The following is a 22568-nucleotide window of genomic DNA, read 5'->3' as shown; positions in this document are numbered from 1 at the left end:
CCCCCATCACTTGCAGTGGCTGCGCCCATTGCCTCGTTTTGAGTTAGCATTGTGACGTACCTCATGCATAAATATTAAAGGCAGTGGACACTATTGGTAGTTGTCAAAGACTAGCCTTCACAGTTCGTGTATCTCAACATATGCATAAAATAACAAACCTGTGGAAATTTGAGCTCAATCGGTCATCGAAGTTGCGAGATAATAATGAAAGAAAAACAACCCTTGCAACACGAAGTTGTGTGCGTTTAGGCTAGATGGTTGATTTCGAGACCTCAAGTTCTAAACTTGAGGTCTCGAAATCAAATTCGTGGAAAATTACTTCTTTCTCGAAAACTATGGCACTTCAGAGGGAGCCGTTTCTCACAAATGTTTTATACCATCAACCTCTCCCCATTACTCGTCACCAAGAAAGGTTTTATGCCAATAATTATTTTGAGTAATTACCAATAGTGTCCACTGCCTTTAAGAGAGGCGTATTCTTGGAATTATAAACTCGTATCACTTCCTGCACGCGCGTACGCTCCCTGCCTGGATGTGGCTCCCCCATTATGATACATTAGCGAGGTAAAGCTGCACGTTACGCGAGCAAAAACGTAAACGTGGACGTTTTGTTTCTAGGTGACGTCACCAATTTTGGCTTATTTTATGCTCACGTATGACGACTGCACGTATGTACCTGACGTGAAAAATGGTAACTTCACGTATGCTAAAAACGTGAGATTTTAATGACACATTTCTGACGTTCACGTTCACATTGCTCGTGCATTAGTAGTCAGGGAGAGTTTATAATTCCATGTGTTTATGACGGCACAGCCCCTTTAATACCTTTTAGAACTGGCAGAGGTGCGTTCCACTCGCGCAAACGACTCGCAACTGTTCGCGCAAACGTTTTTATCTTTTGAACGATTGGTGCGTATACGCGATGTCAATATGGCGGCGCCCTGAAATGAAGATGGCGCGCGCCAAACGTAGTTTTTTTTTATTACTTTGTTTTTGCTGCAATAGTCCTCTTTTTGACATTAATACATCAACTAATTACCTTTGTTATTCCAAATCTGCATTATCATCCACCGAAAATACAATGTAATTATGTTTGTGACAAAGAAATAATACCGTATGCTTGTCCGTCATTTTAAAAACCACTCGCCAACACCTCAGAAGTATGTTCGCCTAAAGTTGCCAACGTTCGCTAACGGTGGAGGCGAACAACTCGTTCCACTTGAAATTGTTGGCGAACGTGCGCAACTGTTGGCAACGTTTGCGCGAGCGGAACGCACCAATGTTCTTATTTGCCCAAAGTAGTTATAACGTACATGTATGTTTACTGGAATTTAATGTAGTTGTATGAGTTGTACTTTCGCTTCATACGCAACTTTTTAAAAACATGCATATTTTCATTAGGGATTAACAGTGTAATAAATATCACCTTTAAGAAAGAAAAACAAATCCGATAACATCATTTGAGTTTTCTTTCTCCGTTGTTTCTGCGGGGGTGCATGCGCAGTAGCAATCGCTGCGGGCATTGCGTGGTGCTGCCATGGATATAGAAAATAATACCAATTTATTCATAGAGATGGAATTAAAATCGAATAATACCCATAGATAACGACTCGGCCGCGAGTCAGCCAGTGGGGGTCACGTGCTTAAGGCGACGCGCAGTGCACTGGTTCGGCCAATGAACGGCCGCTCTTTACCTCTAGGTGTGTGAGCATTGAGGCCGCCCTTGTATGACATCACGAAATTGGCATTGTCTTTTCTGCCCGTCGCCTTAAGCACGTGACATTTACTGCGTCCATAGAACCAAATATTTTTCTACAAAGGCAGTGGAACGCGCGGCCAATCTGGGCATTCTACATCGCGCCTTGTTCGTTTTCTTTGCGCGAAAGTCGGTCCAGAAAGAAAGACAAGAAAGAGTAAACGGATCGTTGGCAAACTCGTCACATAAAATATGCGTGTCATCTTTTGATCGCTTCTGCAAAACAAGAACACTGACGAAGAAGTCCTGTACTATTTTGTTTAATTAAGAGACCTGTAAAACACAGGAAACAGGAAGAGAGGTATGTCTACGTTAGAGCTTTGTCTTTATTATGTAGTGGCAGTGGGCACTATTGGTTGTTAGGCCTATTCAAAATAATTGTTTACATAAAAACTTACTTGGTAACGAAGTTTTTGAGATAGAAGTCATTTTCCATGAATTTGACTTTTAGACCTCAGATTCAGAATTAGGTTTTGAGGTCTTGAAATCAAGCATCTGAAAGCACACCACTTCGTGTGACAAGGGTGCTTCTTCTTCTTTCATTATTATCTTGCAACTTCGACAACCAATTTTCACAGGTTTGTTATGAGATACGCCAAGTGGAGAAGACTGGTTTTTGACAATTACCAATAGTGTCCAGTGTCTTTAAAGGCAGTGGACACTATTTGTAATTACTCAAAATAATTGTTAGCATGAAAACTTACTTGGTAACAAGCAATGGTAAACTGTTGATATAGTATATAAAACATTGTGAGAAACGGCTCCCTCTGAAAAAAAGGTCTTTGACAATTTATTACCAAAGGTGTCCAGAGTTTTTAAAGGATTTGGGTACTTTTATAAAATGTCCATAGAATTACATTGAACTTACAGGATTTGAAGATTATGATGGTAGAAAGCATCCCTTCAAATATTACTTACTGAGGTGCTGTAGTTTTTGAGAAATGAGTAAAACAATGTAACGAAAATACGTTTGTAAATGATTAAAATAATGTGACATTGTTTTACTAATTTCACCAAAACTACAGCACCCCGGCACGTAGTATTTTCAGGGAAGCTTTCTACTATCATTATCTTCACACTGTGTAAATTTAGTGTAAATCTGTGGACATTGTGTTTTTTGTCCTACAAAAGTTACATAGACCCTTTAAAGAAGTCTCAAGATGTAGGTGGCATTATGACATACATTGCTTTAATTTAACATTTAGATTGTAATCTATAGTATAGTCCCATTCAGGAGATCCCATGGCTGGTACTTCCAAGGCTTTAATCATCAATTATTGTTGTTTGGTCCCCATTGGTTGACGAGGGTTTATTATGTACAGAAGGTTGACTTCGGCTTCAGGAACCAGATATCCAAGAAAGCATAATCTTGGAAAATATACAATAAGTGAGATTGTGAACAGTTACCGACAGGTAGCTTCAAGGAATTAAGCATTAGAGGAACACGTTGCCTTGGATCGGACGAGTTTGTCATAAAAAAAAAAAACATTTGTAACCGTTTGTTATAAAATGCATGGGTAGAAAGATGTTGTAAAAGTAGAACACAACGAACGATCACAAAACATGCCTCGAAAATACCCAGGTTTTCCTTTTACTTCTTCGACTAACACGGTCGGCCATTTAGTCCTATTGGGAGTAAAATGTTTGACTCTCATTAATCGCCGACCGTGTTGGTTCGCATAGTAAAAGGAAAACCACGCAATTTCGAGGCAAATTTGTGTGGATCGTTTTATTCTACTTTTAAAACATCTTTCTAACCATGCATTTTATAACAAACGGTCACGCTTTTTATAGACCAACTCGCCCGATCCAAGGCAACGTGTTTATTTAAACATTGCAGATCAACCTGTTGAAAACTCTTCCTGCACACAATATATATGCAACAATGGTACATTTTTTCTTTAAATATTTTCTTGTTACTTGGATTGATTGATTTACCGATGTTGAGCCCATTTTTTCGCAGGTTTATTGTAAGCAAATTGGGAAGCGTGCACTATTAGCGAGAAGACTTGTGGCCGATAATTACCAAAAGTACATTGTCTTTAATGAATACATTTATAAATTGAAATGAAGCAACCACTTGTCAATGGGCTGACGTTTCGACGCTAGCAGATGTGGTATACAGTATTTTGGTTATTACATTAAACGAACACGTTGCCGTGGAGTTGGTCTTTGAAAAGAGTTTTTAATCGTTTGTTATAAAATGCATAAGGGTAGAAAGATGTTGCAAAAGTAGAATACAAACATGCCTCGAAAATGCACGGTTTTCTTTTTACATCTTCGACTAACACGGTCTCATTTTATGGGAGTAAATATGTTGACTCCCTTAAATGGCCGGCCGCTAAATGATATAATTTGGCAGCTGGTGGTTGGGTGTTGTTTAATTAAAAGTAAGCGTAAACATAAACAAGATTTGTGCATACCTGCAACTGAAATACTGCCATAAAATTGTTTCATCAACTTGGTTATCAAAAAGTCGTTCCAAAACGCAGACGTGACCATCGTATTTAATTTTAGAGATTGATTTTTAATACAGTATATAATGGGAACGGACACACCCTTTCATTCAATTTGCAATTTACGATTCACTTTGGGACACCATTCACCTGCGTGGATGAGAGACAGTTTGCTGCTGTTATTTTCACAGTTATATACACCAGCTGGAGTCATTGTTCGCTAGGGTTGATTGATTGTACCCTTTGATCAGAACGAAAATAATTTCCTAGTTACACAGCTGCATAAAGCTAAAACATCAAGAAACTGCTATTTGGATGAAATAGCGGAATTTAAATACGTTGTGCGCACGTCATCTTGTCCCTTTGTTGGCGATGTTTAGGATTCCAAACCGATATACTGTTATTAACAGCTCCTCGTCGATGTACTTCGTCGGTTGCAGTAAAGAGTCATCATGGTCCAATGGTTAGACTGCCGTCCGGGACTTCCAGACTAGAACATTGTTGAATAGTTTCTAAACCACAATTTCTTTATTTGTAAAAGTCGGACAAATTTTCATTTAACCAACGCTAGCCTGGTGATGTCACCCTTGTGGTTTGCCGAGAAGATCATCAAAACTGTTACTTGCCCGGTGGCTATAGCATCACTTCCAAATAATGACATTATAAACAGTCGAAAACGTCTTGCGATGTTCCTGTTCATTAAAACTCTAAATTAACTAGAAAGGACACGTGCAAAATGAAATCCTGTGAGTTGCCATCTTTGTTTTTCCCTTCTGTTGTTGGTAGGAAGATGCCAATATCGAGTTCCAGAAATCGATTAACTGCTAATGTAGGCCAACCAGATGAGGAGGATGATCGATCAGGAGCCAAAAGTGTACCCGTCTTGAACACTTCAAACCAGCAGGGAAATAAGCAGACCCGATCGGTTGTCACACCATCACCATCTCTTGCTAGTGGTGGTCGATTTGCCAAGACGCCGGATGGTACCGCACGGGAGCAAGAAAAAGTAAAACTTCCATTCATTACTCGGATCCAGAACAGTTTGTTTGGGTAAGAAGTTATGATGATCATATTTCTCTTCTCTTGAGTATGTTTTGGATTGAGTAAAGTAAAATGTAGGCTAGGCCTATACACGATTTTAGGCAAAAGTGCGCGTTGCATTCCGATTGCCGCACAGGTAAAACTTATAAAACAGTGTAAAACAGTTATAGTTGTCAAAATTACGCGTTGTAATGCAGTTGTTATGTGTAGGCATGCATATCCTTTGGTGTGCCACTTTGTCAAACAAAGATTTCTTTTCCGGTCGTAAGAAACTCACAAAAACAAAACTGCGACGCAAAACTGTACCCCCAAACGGTATACTTTGGCAGAACCAATCACACTGCTGCAGGGCCAGTTGATTTTCATCACGGTTGGGAGAAGAACAGGGTGGTTAGAAATGCGGGCACAGTATGAAACAACCTCTCAACAACCTCTTCTCATTTCCATTTCCCGCCTCTATTTCCCGCCTTTGTGCATCACCAAGCTAATCCGCCTCCACAGTATTTAAGCAGCATGCAGCATCGGAGTCCGGCTTTCTCTAGAAGACGATCAGAGCATACTGATCGAAACGTCGAGTTGAAACCTACAGTTCTTTTCAGAACCACACCAACTCATTTGAGATAGTCATTACATGGTGTTGTTACCGCAAACCTTTTTATACCCTAGTCTCAGTTCCCACCAAAGCTCCAACAAGCCTGGCTTCTCGTGCCGATCCCTGATTTTACGGTTACAATATACATGCTCTCTTAATGCAAAAGAGTGAAACACAGCCACAGGGACAACTCTTTTTCGAGTGGTCTTCCATTTTTTTTTCGATTGAAGTTATGCATCTTTATGAGTGATTTTCACTCTGTCCTGTGGTGAAACCCCTCTGAAAGAGGGAAATAACCACCACTCTTTTTAAAGAGCTATTTGAGGGTTAACTAGAAATGAAAAGAGTGGTGTTTATTGCTCTTTTACATTAAGAGAGTGGGCAAGGGACGATGTGTGACCCCCCCCCCCCCGCCCCACACACAAAACGGTATAGGGAGAAACCCCTCCCAGCCGCCTATCGCCCCGTACCACAGCCAATTCTTGAAGTATAATATGTTTTGTTTGAAATTTGTTTATAGACGATCTAGATCACACGACAGTACTGTGGCCAGTATTGATAACCAGCAACCAAGAAACACTCCTCGGCATTCAAGATATCGTCGGAAAAAACACAAGTCAAGGTCGGCGGAGTTTTCGCTCCGCAAAATCCGCTTTTTCACAGAGCCTCCAGTTTTGTCACCTCTCACAATCTGCTTTGCTTACCCCGGAGTGGACTTAAATCATCACGACATCGTCAATGCTATCCAATCAATGCACACCGTTGGCATTGACGACATTGAAAGTATTCAATTTGTTGACATGAATGTGATTCTTGGCACAGCGGGCATCAACAACAGGTATAAGCCAATCTGAAATGTCTATTCACTAATATTATAGTATGATGAATAGCTGCATGGCAGCACACAGAACCCCGTGGGTAATTGGCTAGCATTGCCCATGCTCACATTTATTGTTTCATGATTCTCACATATCATTCTTACCCCGACCCCCGTAATAATGATGTCCTCGGCACCCATCAGAAAATCCCTAAGTTGGAGAACGAGGGGCCAGGTAAGATAGCCCGACCGAAATACGGATGGCGCTTTCGTATGAAAAAAAAAAAATACTTTACATAACCTTGGCTACCCACTAGAAATGATGTGATACAATTTATGATTTTCTGCAAAAATTACCCTTTCAAAGGTAGTAGGGGAGATCAAACAGAGACTGCTACCGTTACTCCTTGTATCCAAGAACTATACCAATCTGGAACTCGCTGCTGCCACAAGTTAAATCAGCCCCTGATGCCAATAATTTTAAGTCCCTCCTTGAAAATATAAAATTTAAGTAGGAGCATGCATGGATGCATAGGGTCTATATGTTTATAGCCCATGGCGGCGGTGTGTGCAGTAAATACAAGACAAGAGGTTTGACAAGAAGTCCACAAGCTGTGACAAAGTGACACTCAAGCAAGCAAAACTCCCTCCAAAAAATGTCATCCTATATTGTTGGCTGACATATCTTACATGTGTAACTTATGACCAATCACTATCCAATTCAATATGCCATTGCTGATTGGTTGCTGGCTTGATCCTGCGGATCCGCCCCAAAATTGCCTTATAAAAAAATGGCCAGCTGCCGTCGATTTCACCAAACTCTTCCTAACTTAGGATTAATCTTAGGACTTAGGACGGGTTCAGTTTCGTATCCAAATACGTAGGACGCATTGAACCCATCCTAAGTTAGGACGGGTTACTCGTCCTAACTCGAGATAGGATTAATCCTAGCGTTTCGTTAAATCGGCTGTAGTAAATAAAAGCCTAACCAACCAAGCTTAGCATGACAACCACCGATCCAAGCATGCAACTCACATGGGAGAAGTGTGATATTATGATATGCTGAAAATAAAGCATTTGATTTTGTATTGATAAAATGAACTATTGCATGTTTCGGTTTTTACCCCGGTCATTGGTTCAAATCAAGACAGGCTGTGTAGTGCCCATTAATTAACTCCACATAATAAGGTGCAGGGTACAACAAAATAGAGTTTATTAAATATCCCTGATGCAGTTATTATACTATTCATAATTACTACGAAATAATAAAATTGTGGTCGCTGCAAATAACAGGATTTGGACTGGCTCTCGTCAAATTCAAAGGGAAGGTACACGTTTGGCAAATTACTCAAAACAAATATTAACGAGCATGGGAGAGCTGTTGATAGTATAAAACATTGTGGGAAACGGCTCCCTCTGAAGTAGCACAGATTTTGAGAAAGAGGTAATTTCTCACTAAAATAATAAAAGAAGTCTAGCCAGAAGTCTTTTATTCCTATCTGAAAAGCTCTCGTCCTTTTTCTCGCAACTTCGATGACCAATTTAGCTCAAACTTTCACAGGCTTGTTTTTGTATGCTTATGTCGGGATACACATCAAGTGAGAAGACTGGTCTTTGCCCATCTACCAAACGTGTACCTTCCCTTTATAAGAGGTTCCTCGGCCAAGCAATTTGAGGTGTATTTGCTCAAGAGTGGGAGGATTCTTCTGTTAAAGAAACCCAGGTTTGAAAGGATTAGGGGAAAATGCGTGAAATTGCTGTAAATGACCGGGAAACGACTGTTCAACATGGAGTTCATAGCTCTTATCAATTTGGCCTCTAATAAAGATCAATTATTTGTTTCTCTCCAGATGGCTGATAAAAGTAAAAGATTTTGACACAAGGTATCTGTTGCTGTGTGATGGCCTAAAAATCAACGGAGAGTACGTCATCATTCGTAAATACGATGACCTCAACATGGAAGACTACAAAGAATATCAGAGACGGAAAGATACTTTAGCCAGTGATGAACATAATGCTGTACAAAGACTCTTACACAATATGTAAATTTTAGTTAGCAACTGGGGCCGATTTCACAAAGAGCTACAATTGCTGCAATAGTAAAGTGTGATGTTACAAAACAAACCACTATGGCGATAGGTACAACTCACTCTCCTCACGATTAATCTTAGTGCTTTGTGAAGTCGAGCCCTGGGGCCAATTTCACAAAAATAGCTCCGATTGATCGTAACTGCAAATCAATCGTAGTTGCTTAGTAAAGTGTGATGTCACAGTGCAAATCACTATAGCGATACTGACAATTTGTCTTACCATGAATTTAGGTTCTTTATGACATCGAACTCGAACACTGGGGCCGATTTCACAAAGCATTAAAAATCATGGCAAGACAAAGTGTCAGTATCTCCATAGTGATTTGTATTGTGACATAACACTTTACTTAGCAACTATGATTGATTTGCATTTACGATCAATCTTAAATCTATGTGCCGAGGTCGATTTCACAAAAAAAATTAAGATAGATATTAACTGCAAATCAATCGCAGTTGCCAAGTAAAGCGTGATATCACAATACAAATCACTTTGGTGATACTGACAGTTCGACTTACGATGGGTTTTATTGCTTTGTGAAATCGAGCCAAGAAAAGCCCCTTTTTCCTTCCCAGGATGCCTTTCGACAATTGAGACAAATCAGCGAGCGGGAATGGCAATAATGAGTGCGTTTTGGCGACCCCAACCAAAAACTGTTTCGGTTGTTGGTCGATGGTTCTGCTGTTCAGACTGAACGATAACCGAGTTGTAAGCTCGGTTACCGTTTTGGTTATGACGTCAGAAACAATTATTGGTTACAACCGCCAAAACGCACTCAAGGTCTATTGGGAAGGATTCAATCATGGAGAATGATTTAATCATGGATGATGATTCAATCATGCAACTGTACCTCCAATGATTTAACCATGAGAGAGATATGGCTGAGAGAAATATACATTTTAATGATTGGAAACAGAACTTTTTTTTAATTTTCAAACAAATTTGATTTGGTCCACTCATAGCACAAAAAGACGGGTCAGTTAACTACTCTCAAAACTAGTTTACCACTATACGAATACAATAGTGCTTGAAATTTGATAAATGATGTTTTATTATCATGATATTGCCCTAGAAGGGTAGTAAAGGTACATTTAATGGTCCTGACACTAGTTATTCAGTCACGTTAAAATGGCATGTCATGAGAGGCAAAACTTTAAAATAATACTAGTTTATAAAACACTAACATTTCGAGCTTTTAAAATTAAACATACAATTATAATGTCATGAGTACCCTGTTGTTAGCTTTGATTAAAAAGATAAAAACTAATTTACATAATTAAAAGATAAACCTGTAAAAGCACCGATATTTTCTTGGCAAGATATCATACTAGCGAAATCTGAATTTGTGTTCATAAAAATGAAAATCATAATCAGCTTGTTCATAAGCCCTCCCCCCTTTCCTTGATATTATTAAATTCTAAAATGAATTATAACATTCATCATTGTGAATGTCCTTGGCCCAGTTGCTTTAAGGGACACGTTGCCTTGGATCTGGCGAGTTGGTCTATGAAAAGTGTCTGAAACCATTTGATCCAAGGCAACGTGTCCCTTTAAGCAAACACTATACTAAATTGGCAAGAGGCTAAAATATTACGATGGTAAAATTTAGGCTGTTTGAAAGGTTTGCAACAACAGACAGAAATTGGGCACCCTGGTGAAAAAACTGAGTTAAACACTGGTGAACATTGCAAACGTTGGCCTACTTGCAATTTAAATAATTGTGACATTCACCCAATGATCAGGAGGTGTGCGTAAATTGGGCAACATTTAGAAAAAGAAAATGTAAGCATTGGCAAGTCTATGAAAGTTAAGAATGTTTGATAACAAATCCTATTCAAATCATCTCATTACAAAAATACTTAAAATGGGATTGTTTGTAGTTGAGTGCGAAGTAAATTTACACTTACTTAAACAATATATTGACTAAAGTGATTCCTGAATATTCTGTAATACTTGCAAGAGCAGACAACACATTGACCAACTGATGGAATAGTCGTTAAAGACACTAGACACCTTTGGTAGTTCACTTGGTGTATCTCATTATATGCATAAAATAACAAACCTGTGAAAATTTGAACTCAATCGGTTGTCGAAGTTGCAATAATAGAAGAAAAAACACCCTTGTGTGTGGCATGAGTTGTTTGCTTTCAGATGCCTGGAATTCAAAACCTCAAATTCAATTCAAATATTTTAACTATGTTACTTCAGAGGGAGCCGTTTCTCACAACGTTTCACACTGTCAACAGCTCTCCATTGCTCGATACAAAGTAAGTTTTTATGCTAACAATGATTTTGAGTAACTACCAAAGTCTCCACTGCCTTTAACAATTCAGCAAAATGATTGACAAATAAATGTGAATGTGCATATCAGTTTTGGACACAGGACTGTCAAACTTTAAGGGTGACATTGACTAAATGGAACGCATCCCAGGTCTTTTCAATGCCACCACTTCTCATCTTTCATATAGTTTTACAGAAGCCATTTTAAGACTAAATTAAATGACTAAACTTTACTCCAAATTAGTTTGACATTCTGAATAATTGGTTCTTCTACAAATGTACAAATGCAATATTTTATGTTGAAAGTTAATTTTAAATATATAATTTCTCATTTCTTGGCATCTGCAATGTCACACATTTAGTTTTGTACACAAATCATTGCAACACTACAGAACCTATAAATGTCAATGGAAGTGACTTCTCAATTGAGTCAGCAATCAGCAATCAAAACGTTCTTGGCTTTAAGTTGTTGTATGCGGCAATGTAATATGACTCATTTTGAAAGTTGCACTAACCCGGTGCAACTCTTAAGGCCAAGTCACACTGCAGCTATAACAAAAAAACGATAACAATCACGGCGTAAAGAAAACGCATTCAATTGGTTGAATTGCTCCACGCAGAATACGCACACGCTTATTCAACCAATAGAGTGCGTTCTTTTTGCAGCGTGAACATTACGGTTTTTGTTATCGCTGCAGAGTGACTCGGCCTTTGTCACGCTTCTCAGACCTACTAAGGATTATGTGTTAAAACATTCAGACAATTTTGCTATGCATGTATAAATATATGGTTCAGAGAATTAATTATATGAAGAGTAAAAAGGATGTTTTCTTCTTTTCGGGGGGGGGGGGGGGGGGGGGGGGGCTAGATAGAATAGGTGGTGTTGGTTATCCTCAGTATTGATAGTTTGCTTACAAGTTCCAAACTTTGGATGCTGAGGTAAACGGAAAACACTTATTGAGTGATCTTTCTGGACCCTTTTATATTGGTATGATGTTGAGGCCCCTTTACGCAACATTGTACTTGCGGACTAATTTAAATTTACCCATAGGATCTGGCAGAAAGTACTTCTCCCAAATAAGGGTGTGCTGAGAAGTTCTTCCCCACGGCTTGAAATGACCATTCCAGTGAAGTAATTTGGCTGATTTCACAAAGTTCTCTGAATATCTTGTCCCTGAAGTCACCCCTAAATAGATAAAACAAAAAGGGAACAAAATAGAGGATTTCACTCTTTATTATGTAAAACAAAACAAGGAAATTATAGCTAATCACATTTATTTGTTTACAATCAATGGGGGTGGCTACGATCCAATAAGAGTAAAGAAGTGAGGACAAATGGATGGTCTCAATGAAAGGTTGGGTTATGGAATTCAGAGTAATGAGGGAGCATACGGGGACAAGATTAGAGGGCAAGCTGCATTATAGGCACTAAACACCTTTGGTAACTGTCAAAGACCAGTCTTCCCACCTGCTGTATCTCAACACATGCATACAAACAAAAAACTGTGAACATTTTGACTCAATTGGTCATCTAAGTTGCAAGAAAATAATTAAAGAAAAATCACCCTTATTGCACAAATTTGTGTGCTTTCATCAGATGCCGAATAAAAGGCTTCAGGCCTGAAGTCTTTCAACATTTCAGTGAGAATTTACCTCTTTCTTAAAAAACTACGTTACTTCAGAGGGAGCCGTTTCCCACAATGTTTTTGAGTCCAAAGAGTTGGACTATCTGGAGCTGGTGAATCTAGCATGATTCTTTGAGCTTGCGCAGGGGTCATCACCAAATGGCAAATGGTGATGACCCACCGATGTTGCCATGTTGCAAGCCTCAATCTCTTTGACGCTATGATTAGGGCTGTTAAAGGGACATGTGGCCTTGGATCAGGCGAGTTGGTCTATGGAAAGTGTTTCTTATAAAATCGATATGGTTAGAAAGACGTTTTAAAAAGAGAATATAACGATCCACACAAACATGCCTTGAATTTTCATGGTTTTCCTTTTACTTTTCGAACTAACACGGTAGGCCATTTTATGGAGTAAAAAACTTTAAAATGGCGTGCCGTGTGAGTTCACCTCATATTAGGAAAACCGTGCAATTTCGAGGCATATTTGTGTGGATCGTTATATTCTCTTTTTAAAACACCCTTCTAACCATGCATTTTATAACCACTGGTTTCAACTACTTTTTATTCTCTTAATGCCTATTGGGCTGAGTGGTAAAGAGTGCTGGGCTCAACTTCATGGCTCTGCTTACCGCCGAATTCTGCGCTTATGATCACGATTCCCCGTTTACATACAAGCGCCGAATTTCTGCGCTAACCTTGTAAGCGTAGAATGCCTAGTAACGTAAGATACGCACGCGCAGAAGCCAAAATTCGCCGCTTACCCGTGAAATACGATTGCCGTAAGCACAGAATTCCCTGCTTCCGTAAGCGCCGATTCTGTGCTTACGGTAAGCAGAGCCATGATATTGGGCCCGGATACTCAAAGTGCCAGTAAAAAGTGCCTAAAAATGTAAAGCTTTTTCTTAGGTTTGTACACAAACATGGATTCACGCGGCTTCAGTTCATATTAACAGGTTAGCACTCTAGTCAATATAATTAGTATAGACTCACCGAGGTGTCTAACGTGCCATTCTGGTGGGATGTCTGTGTGTTGTTTGTATAAGATAATCATCATGGGTGGTGCCGCATTACCACCACCCCGTAGAGTCCCTGATCCCCATATATCATCCCTGCACATGCACACAAATAACAAAAGTATCACAATTAATAATGGTGCACATGTACCAGGCCAGTGAGTGGACCCTTACAAAAGTAGCTGAAACACTACATGTTGTAAGAATGATCGTAAAACTTAAAGTGAGCGCGCATTCCGCATTTACGCTGGTCGAATTGGTTGAATCCAGTAACTAGGCTTATCTCACATTATTGTCGTTGTACATTATTGTTGCCAAGCTTGTATAAGAAATGCCAAGTTTATATAAGGGGGAAGAACAAAAAATTATGAACAATTAAAATAAAAAGTAAAGCAGAAATAAAAAATCAACCTGATCAATAAAAAAACGGATATCAGCTTTAAAGCGGAGATTTCACAGGCCTGATGTCCACAGGAATTATAATCTTGACATTGACTTGATTTGATTACTTACTTTGCATTGAGAGCTAGCCAGTAGTCCAACTTGGCAGTGATCTTTTGTTCTTTCCAAAGACTGACATTGGCAACAAATACACCCACATTGAAGGAACAGGTCATAGGATTAAGACCTAGTTTCTTGACTCTCTCATTGTGGAAGTTCAAATAGTTGGCATATACATTCTGCAGTATGCAAACAAATAGAACATAAATCTTAAAAGACTTTGGAAACAAATTGCTTTGTAAACACTTAACGGGGATTGCCTCCTTTTTTACTAACTCTGCCCTTTTCCTACTGTTATCTAGTGTCATTAATGTATTCTGTTTGATTTTAAGTCGCCGGACACACAAGGCCTGAAGGCCACTTCAAGGTGTGGGCTACAATTTACTTTTGCCAGGGGCTGTTGCCACCTACTCTTGGGGCTGACACAGAGTTACCCCTTTACAGTCCATATGTATGTAGGCTTGGGTATCATCCAGGGGCCAATTTCATAGAGCTGCTTAAGCAAAAAAAATTGCTTAAGCACGAAAATAGCTGGCTTATTTTACACATGCTACTGGCCAAAATTTCATGCCATGTACATTGCTTGAGACTGGTATTTAGCTGTTGTTTACTTAGCATAACAATTGAGTGGGGTCTTGGCCGACAATCTGATTTTACTAAGCAAGGAATTTTTTGCTTAAGCAGAATTTTTGGGCCCAGAGCAGAAAGCACTACCTCCCCAACTTTACGAAGCAATCATGGTGAAGTGTCTTGCTTAAGGACACAAGTGTCACGACCGGGACAAAAAGCCACACTCTGCTGATCAAACACCAGAGCTTGAATCCGATGCTCTTAACCGCTAGGCCACTTCACGCAACAAATTTAAATTGTTGAATTAAATTGATTGTCATTACCTGGCGTAAACTTGCTCTGCTTGATACTGAGCTGCAATCATCTGATAATGCAACGGCAACACCAGGCTCCATTTTGGTATTATTTAACTCAGCAATGTCACCTTGCACAACGGTGTCACTGTCAACAAATATTACTCGACCACTTAGCGTTGGGAAGAGTCTTGGGAAGTAGAAGCGAGCATATGTCATCTGAAAAGAAGTTCAATTTAACTTGTTTTATTGTAAAATAAAACATTTAATATAATTCTACCACACACACAGATCCTTGTCATGTAAAGGCACTGGACAACATTGGTATTTACTCAAAATAATTGCTTCCATAAAACTTATTGGTAACGAGCTATGGAGAGCTGTTGGTAGTATATAACACTGTGAGAAACAGCCTCCTCCGATGTAACATAGTTTTTGAGACCTAAGCTGAGATCTCAAATTCAAGGCATCTGAAAGCACAAAACTTGTGCGACAAGGGTGTATTTTCTGTTATTCTCTCGCAAGTTCACAACCAATTGAGTTTAAATCTTGCATAGGTTTGTTAATTTAAGCATATATTGAGACACACTGAGAAGACTGGTGTTTGACAATTACCAAAGGTGTCCAGGGCTTTGAGTGGAGGAACACGCATTTATTTTGCCATGTAGTCTACCGTGACACTGCAAAATTTAGCGTCCCATTTAAAGAATTAACGGACACTACATTTGCTTCCTAACACTCAAAAATAAATTTTCCCACTCTGTTTGTCCAAAAGTGACAAGATCGTGTCACACTGGACAAGGTTGGTGTTTTAATGTAAATCTGTGGACAGTGTGTTTTGTGTCCTACAAAAAGTACCTGCTGTTTGGATTGGGATGGGTAACATTGGTTCGGGAGTTAAATGGAAGTCACATGTTCCTTTTAACTGCTAACCGAAAAATAAACCCAAATGTAACCCTTACCGTTACAAAGTTGATAAAGCACCCCTGATGGTTCATGGGTTCCAGTTCTGAGTCTGTGTACACATTTGCAGTGAAAAATTGCCCTTGTATAGCAGAGCAAAACACTATGCAAAATGTATTAGTTGCTATTCAAAAATCATCATTTGCTACTTAATGCTACCATTCTGTGTGCACAAAACTTGAAAAAATGAAAAAATGCTGGATGAAACCGATCCTGATTTATAGGCCTATACCGGTAGTTCCTCTTTAGAAGATGAGAAATGAATAAAACAAGTCCCAAAAATAAGTTTTACATGCTAAAATAGTTTGCGTCTCACTAACTTGTTTTACTCATTTCTCAAAAACAACTGCACCTCAGTAGGTTATTATATTGGCTGCTTTTTAATAAAACACTTAAATCTCAACTTAATTCTGTTGTAAAGCATCGGAAACTGTGACTTACCGGTGGAACATTATCTTTCTTGCCATCCTTGTCAGGTGGTTTAGTTTGAATCCAAGACTCATTGAAGGTCACCATTGTATAGTCAATGTCTTGTAGAGCAGGGACCGCAAACCAGGATCTGAATAAGATACGCAAAATATTACAGGCAATATGCTTTGGAATAACAGACAAAATAACAAATTCAAGAGACCAAGACAAAATAAAGGGAAGAATCTTATAATAATATACTGAAGTCTTATATGGCGCACATATCTACCAACAAAGTACAGTCAAGGCGCTTAGTATACATTTTTACAGACAGATATGTTACTGAAGTTATAAGATCTCAGACCCAATTCTATAGCAGCAACAAGGTTGTTTTAGCAGCCACAGCCAGGAACACCTGGGCAAACCCCTTCTTTATTCGATAAGTTCACTGGGTTCTCCCAATTCTATAGCAGCAACAAGGTTGTTTTAGCAGTCACAGCCAGGAACACCTGGGCAAACCCCTTCTTTATTCGATAAGTTCACTGGGTTCTTTTACATGCGCTACACAGCACTCAGGACCAACGGCTTTACGTGCCATCTGAAGGACGAAGTTAAGTGTCTTGCTTAAGGACACAAGTGTCACGACTGGGACTCGAACCCAGACAAACATAACACGACATAGTTTCACTTATTTGTTTGCCTGGAAAACAAAAATATTGTCTTCGTAAATCAATGTACATTGTGATGGGATGTATACAGGCAAATTAAGTAATGCTAGAAATGTACGTATGCAGCAGTACTGATAAATGAATTATTTTCAACCCTAAAGGACATTGGATGAATGGAATCAATACGCTGTACCACATTCTTGTGATGTTTCCATGACAACCGATCATATTAGTATATTGGCCTTTACAATTATGCATCCTTTTTGTAATCCCTGAACACTAAGGCTGTGTAATCCTGGTTTCAAATGCATTGTTAAAATTGTAGTCTGTCAATAAATCAACCCCCCCCCCCCCTCAAAAAAAAAAAATAAAAATATATATATCTATATATATAATATGACTGGCAGTCCCTGCCTGTAAGAATGTACCAAATTAGGGGGGGGGGGGGAGGGGTGTGAAAAAAGAAAACATTGATGGGATCTTGTTGGCACAGATACTTACAGTGATGAAAAAAGTGAATGTTGTGCCAATTTAGGCCAAAATGTGTGGAATGACAATACTTTAGAAAATTTTCAAAAAATCTTTTGACACGCAAGTTGCACAGATCCCAAGATTCATTTTTTCATTTGTCATTAGATGAAAACTGTTCCAATACCCAGTTGCCATAAAACAATTTTTGTTGGCGCGCGAAGTTACGGAGGTGCGAAAACGCAATATATTGGTAAAATTTGAACTTTGACCTCTATTATCTCTCGAGATCCCACGCACTTTGCACTTAAATTTCTTTTAGGGATGCAAGCTCTTTCATTTGAACTTGTTTAATTCATGGGATCTTATAGGCGCGCTGAGTTATGAGGCGTTGAAAATGGCACGAGGGCACTGTTTGTCAAAGGTTCAGGTGCGCGTAACATGATGCTCCAACGAGATCCCAAATTCTTTTTTTTACTTTTGTTATAAGCCCAACTGGAGGTTTCAAAATTTTTTTTACTTTTGTTGGGATGACCTTTGCGCACATTTTTGTGTTTACAGGGAATGTACTATTCGTTTCTCGACGGCTTTTAGGCCGAAACTTTGATAACTGGTAACTCCAAAACCGAAAGCGTCAGCAAACTAAAATTTTTTATTTATTCGTTTGGTATGATGATGTATCACTCTAATTTTTTAGAAGAAGATCTGAGAACCCATGAATCACCACTTGGTACACTCTTACAGTCAGGGACTCATACAGTTAATTACAAACATCTTACCTTAAGTGTAACTGTGAAACCTTGTCCACCACAACATGGAATTTGACATGTGCCTTCGAATTGAGCCAAATGCTGTTCACAGTAGCAATCAAACCACCCAAAGTTTTTTCGTCTGAACAAACAACAACATTGACAACATCTGTGCCTGGATGAGGTTTATTCAACTTGGAGGCATGTTTAGGAGCCAACTTGACTTGACTTGTGTTTTGGGGGGCTTGATTTAGTGCAAGAAGAACGTCAAGTGGTGCGTCTGGCTTAGTATCTAAGAGACCTTGAGATTGGAAAGTGAGGAAAAGAAAAACAAAAATCAAATTTTGACACATTTTGAGTAAAGTGTTGTCTATGAAAATAAAAAAAGACAAGTTTTGGCATACATGTAGACTAAATTCATTGTATCTAACAAAATGTTCTAAAGAAGTATACACACATACTATGTAAATATACACTTGGCTTAATAACAGCTCACTGAATTCTACTGTTCGTGATGAAAACAAGAAAACATTTAAAATATTTAGTTTCCATGTAGTTATTCAATTGATTTATTTTTACATTGAAATGAATTACCAGCCAGTGTTTAATCCTTTTCAAGTTCTCTAAAGTACAGCATGTTTGTTGGAACGTTTTGACACACAAGGCCCTATTTTATGCTTCTGCTTACTGTAAGTAAAGAATCCGCGCTTGCAGGAATTCTGCACTTACGTCAAGCGTATTTCTCGGGTTGGCAGGAAATTTTGGCTTGTGCACATGCATACTTCACTTTACTAGGCATTCCATGCTTAAAAAATACACAGCTAGTGCAGAAATTTGGTGCTTGCAAGTAAGCAGAGAATGGTGATCGTAAGCGCAGAATTTGGCGGTAAGCTAAGCCATGAAATTGGGCCCTGGTGTTGCAAAGGTGCATTCATAGAGTGCCTTGGTGAAGTGTGTATATACTTGAACATTCAAACTGAGGACTTGTGACGAGACTAGAATTGTTTATCGAATAAAGGTATATTAATTCATCAGGGATAAAAATGTTTTTATCCCGAGATGTTTTTGTGTGATTGTAGACTTTACAGGCATCCTACATGTACTTAGGAGGGATTATAAAAAAAAAACGTAAGGAAAATGTTTGAACTACGCACATGCTCTTGTCAAAATTGGTAACCAAGGAAGGCTTTAAAAGTTTTACAAAGAGTACAGCCGTGGATTTCACCATACTCTTCCTGTTCCTAACTTAGTCTTAGGACTTAGGACGAGTTAAGTTACTGTATCCGTAACGTAAGGACGCATTGAACCAATTCTAAGTTGGGACTGTTTACTCGTCCTAACTCGAGATAGGATAAATCCTAGCGTTTCATGAAATCGGCTGCAGTTCTTTCAAAACCATTCATAGGGCCATGTGCCCCTTAATCCTTCTTGCTCACATTTATTGAAGTGCAAAAGAAACCACAAAAAGGGCTCACAGTCAGAATGTCACTCACGAAAATGAGCAGGGCACTGACACCAAATATGAAGAATAAGTACAACTGACTTATAATAATGAAAGCATAGGGGGCCTACATCCCCATACCACCACTTGGACTGAACTGCTGGAATACAAGTTTGTTTTGCGATGTACTTTTTTTTAGAGAAAACTACTGTACATTACCTTTGGCTTGTCTGTCATCACCTTGGGCTCCAGGTATGGGCAGGTAAAAAACCAGCATGTAGACCACAACAATGATGATAACCAAAGCAACAACTGGTACAAAGTAAAATGAAAAGACATGTATTCAAACTATGGTGTTTCTGATCAGCAGAGTGTGGGTTCGAATCTCTAGCCATAATACCTGTGTCCTTAAGCAAGGCACATTGCCATTGCTTCGTCCTTCCGCTGGGATGTAAAGCCGTTGGTCCCATGTATTGCATGTAAAAGAATCCAAAAAAGAGAAGGGGTTCACCCCGATATTCCTGGTCCGATCGGCAGCAAATTGCGCCACAGCACCTTGTAAAACATTGGTTAGACATCAAAAACTTAGCTACACTGTATCAAGCAGCAGTGCAATGAAAGGATATTTTGTATGTAGGTCAACTCAGTCAGTCCAAGTTTTATGTCCCAGCTCAATACAAAGTTGACTGGGACTGGGTTAACTTGGGATTAGAACCTGTTGACTTTGGATGAGTTGACTGGGACTGGATTAACTTGGTATTAGAATCTATTGACTTTGGATGAGTTGACTGGGACTGGGTTGACTTGGGATTAGAACCTGTTGACTTCGGATGAATTGACTGGGACTGGGTTGACTTGGCATTAGAACCTGTTGACTTTTGATGGCTTGACTGGGACTGGGTTAACTTGGTATTAGAACCTGTTGACTTTGGATGAGTTGACTTGGACTGGGTTAACTTGGTGTTAGAATCTATTGATTTTGGATGAGTTGACTGGGACTGGGTTGACTTGGGATTAGAACCTATTGACTTTGGATAAGTTGACTGGGACTAGAATGACTTGGGATTAGAATCTATTGACTTTGGATGAGTTGACTTGGACTGGGTTGACTTGGGACTAGAACCTGTTGACTTTGGATGAGTTTGACTGGGACTGGGTTGACTTGGGATTAGAATCTATTGACTTTGGCTGAGTTGACTGGGACTGGGTTGACTTGGGATTAGAACCTGTTGAATTTGGATGAGTTGACTGGGACTGGGCTAACTTGGTATTAGAATCTATTGACTTTGGATGAGTTGACTGGGACTGGGTTGACTTGGGATTAGAACCTGTTGACTTTGGATGAGTTAACTTGGACTGGGTTGACTTGGGATTAGAACCTGTTGACTTTGGATGAGTTGACTGGGACTGGGTTGACTTGGGATAAGAATCTATTGACTTTGGATGAGCTGACTGGGACTGGGTTGACTTGGGATAAGAACCTGTTGAATTTGGATGAGTTGACTTGGGAAGGGTTGACTTGGGAAGGGTTGACTTGGGAAGGGTTGACTTAGGAAGGGTTGACTTGGAATGAGTTGACTTGGGATGAGTTGTTTTGGGATAAGCTGTCTTGGGGTAAGTTGACTTGGGAAGGGTTGACTTGGGAAGGGTCGACTTGGGAAGGGTTGACTTGGGATGAGTTGACGTGGGATGAGTTGACTTGGGAAAGGTTGACTTGGGAAGGGTTGACTTGGGATGAGTTGACTTGGGATTAAATGACTTGGGATGGGTTGACTTGGGATAAGTTGACTTGGGAAGGGTTGACTTGGGAAGGGTTGACTTGGGAAGGGTTGTCTGGGGAAGGGTTGACTTGGGAAGAGTTGACTTGGGATGAGTTGACTTGGGATGAGTTGAATTGGGATGAGTTGACTTTTGAGATGACTTTGGATGAGTTGACTTTGGATGAGTTGAGTTGGGATAAGTTGACTAGGAATAAGTTGACTTGGGAAGAGTAGACTTGGGAAGGCTCAACTCAGGACGGGTTGACTTGGGATAAGTTGACTTGGGAAGGTTTGACGTGGGATGACTTGACATGGGATGAGTTGACTTGGGTTGAGTTGACTTGGGAAAGGTTGACTTGGGAAAGGTTGACTTGGGAAGGGTTGACTTGGGAAAAGTTGACGTGGGATGAGTTAACTTGGGAAGGGTTGGCTTGGGAAGGGTTGACTTGCGATAAGTTGACTTGGATTGACTTGGGAAGGGTTGACATTGGAAGAGTTGAGTTGAGTTGGGTTGAGTTGACTTGGGAAAGGTTAACTTGGGAAGGGTTGACTTGGGAAGGGTTGACTTAGGATGAGTTGACTTGGTAGAGGTTGACTTGGGAAAGGTTGACTTGGAATATGTTGAAACAACAATCTTATCTTCTCTTCTCAGTTCTAACTCACCTGTGGTCGGGTAAATTCTTGCCATATTTTTAGACTAGAGAATGGACAATAATCACCACATCACATCACAAAAAAGCAGCATTTAATAGCACTCGCTACAGCCCAGATAATAAGTGCAGTGTAAACCATGTAAGTTACACATCCTCGACCATGTCTACATTGGCTTTGTATCAACTATGAACTTACTTTTTGCTTCGTCAACACAATGCATAAAGTAAAACTCAAGTTCATGAGACGTGTACTCTGTCTGTGTGTATGCCACACGCCAATCAACAATCCAAGCCGCTGAAACAGCGCCCTCCTGTGGATAAAGGTATACGAAAAAATAACTGCAGTCTCAGACTTGAAATTAAGTCTACGACGCTGAGTCACTGTCGCGCGATGGTCGCGCGATGGAAATCTTGACGCGCACTCAT

At 39.6% G+C, this 22568-nt stretch overlaps 2 protein-coding genes across 2 annotated transcripts; one reads left to right on the top strand and one right to left on the bottom strand.

The window, feature by feature from the left end:
- The first annotated feature begins 5002 nt into the window (after positions 1-5002).
- LOC117302083 lies at positions 5003-8897 on the top strand. Its single transcript, XM_033785880.1, has 3 exons — positions 5003-5262; positions 6366-6683; positions 8513-8897. The coding sequence occupies exons 1-3, from the start codon at positions 5003-5005 to the stop codon at positions 8706-8708; spliced, it is 774 nt and encodes a 257-aa protein (XP_033641771.1). The 3' UTR covers positions 8709-8897.
- Positions 8898-11877: 2980 nt separating this feature from the next.
- LOC117302728 (glycosyltransferase 8 domain-containing protein 1-like) lies at positions 11878-22410 on the bottom strand. The gene is made up of 8 exons (XM_033786731.1): positions 22153-22410; positions 19949-20041; positions 18319-18589; positions 16437-16554; positions 15063-15251; positions 14182-14348; positions 13646-13764; positions 11878-12216 (listed from the first exon to the last, which is right to left on the bottom strand). Exons 1-8 carry the CDS (start codon positions 22175-22177, stop codon positions 12038-12040), a joined length of 1161 nt encoding a protein of 386 aa, XP_033642622.1. The 5' UTR covers positions 22178-22410; the 3' UTR covers positions 11878-12037.
- Positions 22411-22568: the final 158 nt, after the last annotated feature.

This window comes from Asterias rubens, chromosome 18 (assembly GCF_902459465.1).
Source record: "Asterias rubens chromosome 18, eAstRub1.3, whole genome shotgun sequence".
Classification (NCBI taxonomy): Eukaryota; Metazoa; Echinodermata; class Asteroidea; order Forcipulatida; family Asteriidae; genus Asterias; species Asterias rubens.
Note: the sequence above shows the minus strand (reverse complement) of the source record. Positions and strands in the feature narration are given on the sequence as shown.

Bases quoted from the DNA above. Each gene is read 5' to 3' on its own strand.
- LOC117302083 (XM_033785880.1), top strand. From the start codon at position 5,003: ATGCCAATATCGAGTTCCAGAAATCGATTAACTGCTAATGTAGGCCAA. The intron at 5,263-6,365 runs GTAAGAAGTTAT...ATTTGTTTATAG, and splicing joins ATCCAGAACAGTTTGTTTGG to ACGATCTAGATCACACGACA. The intron at 6,684-8,512 runs GTATAAGCCAAT...GTTTCTCTCCAG, and splicing joins ACAGCGGGCATCAACAACAG to ATGGCTGATAAAAGTAAAAG.
- LOC117302728 (XM_033786731.1), bottom strand. From the start codon at position 22,177: ATGGCAAGAATTTACCCGACCACAG. The intron at 18,590-19,948 runs GTAATGTACAGT...TCCAATCTCAAG, and splicing joins TGATGACAGACAAGCCAAAG to GTCTCTTAGATACTAAGCCA. The intron at 15,252-16,436 runs GTAAGTCACAGT...ACTTCTTTTCAG, and splicing joins AGAAAGATAATGTTCCACCG to ATGACATATGCTCGCTTCTA.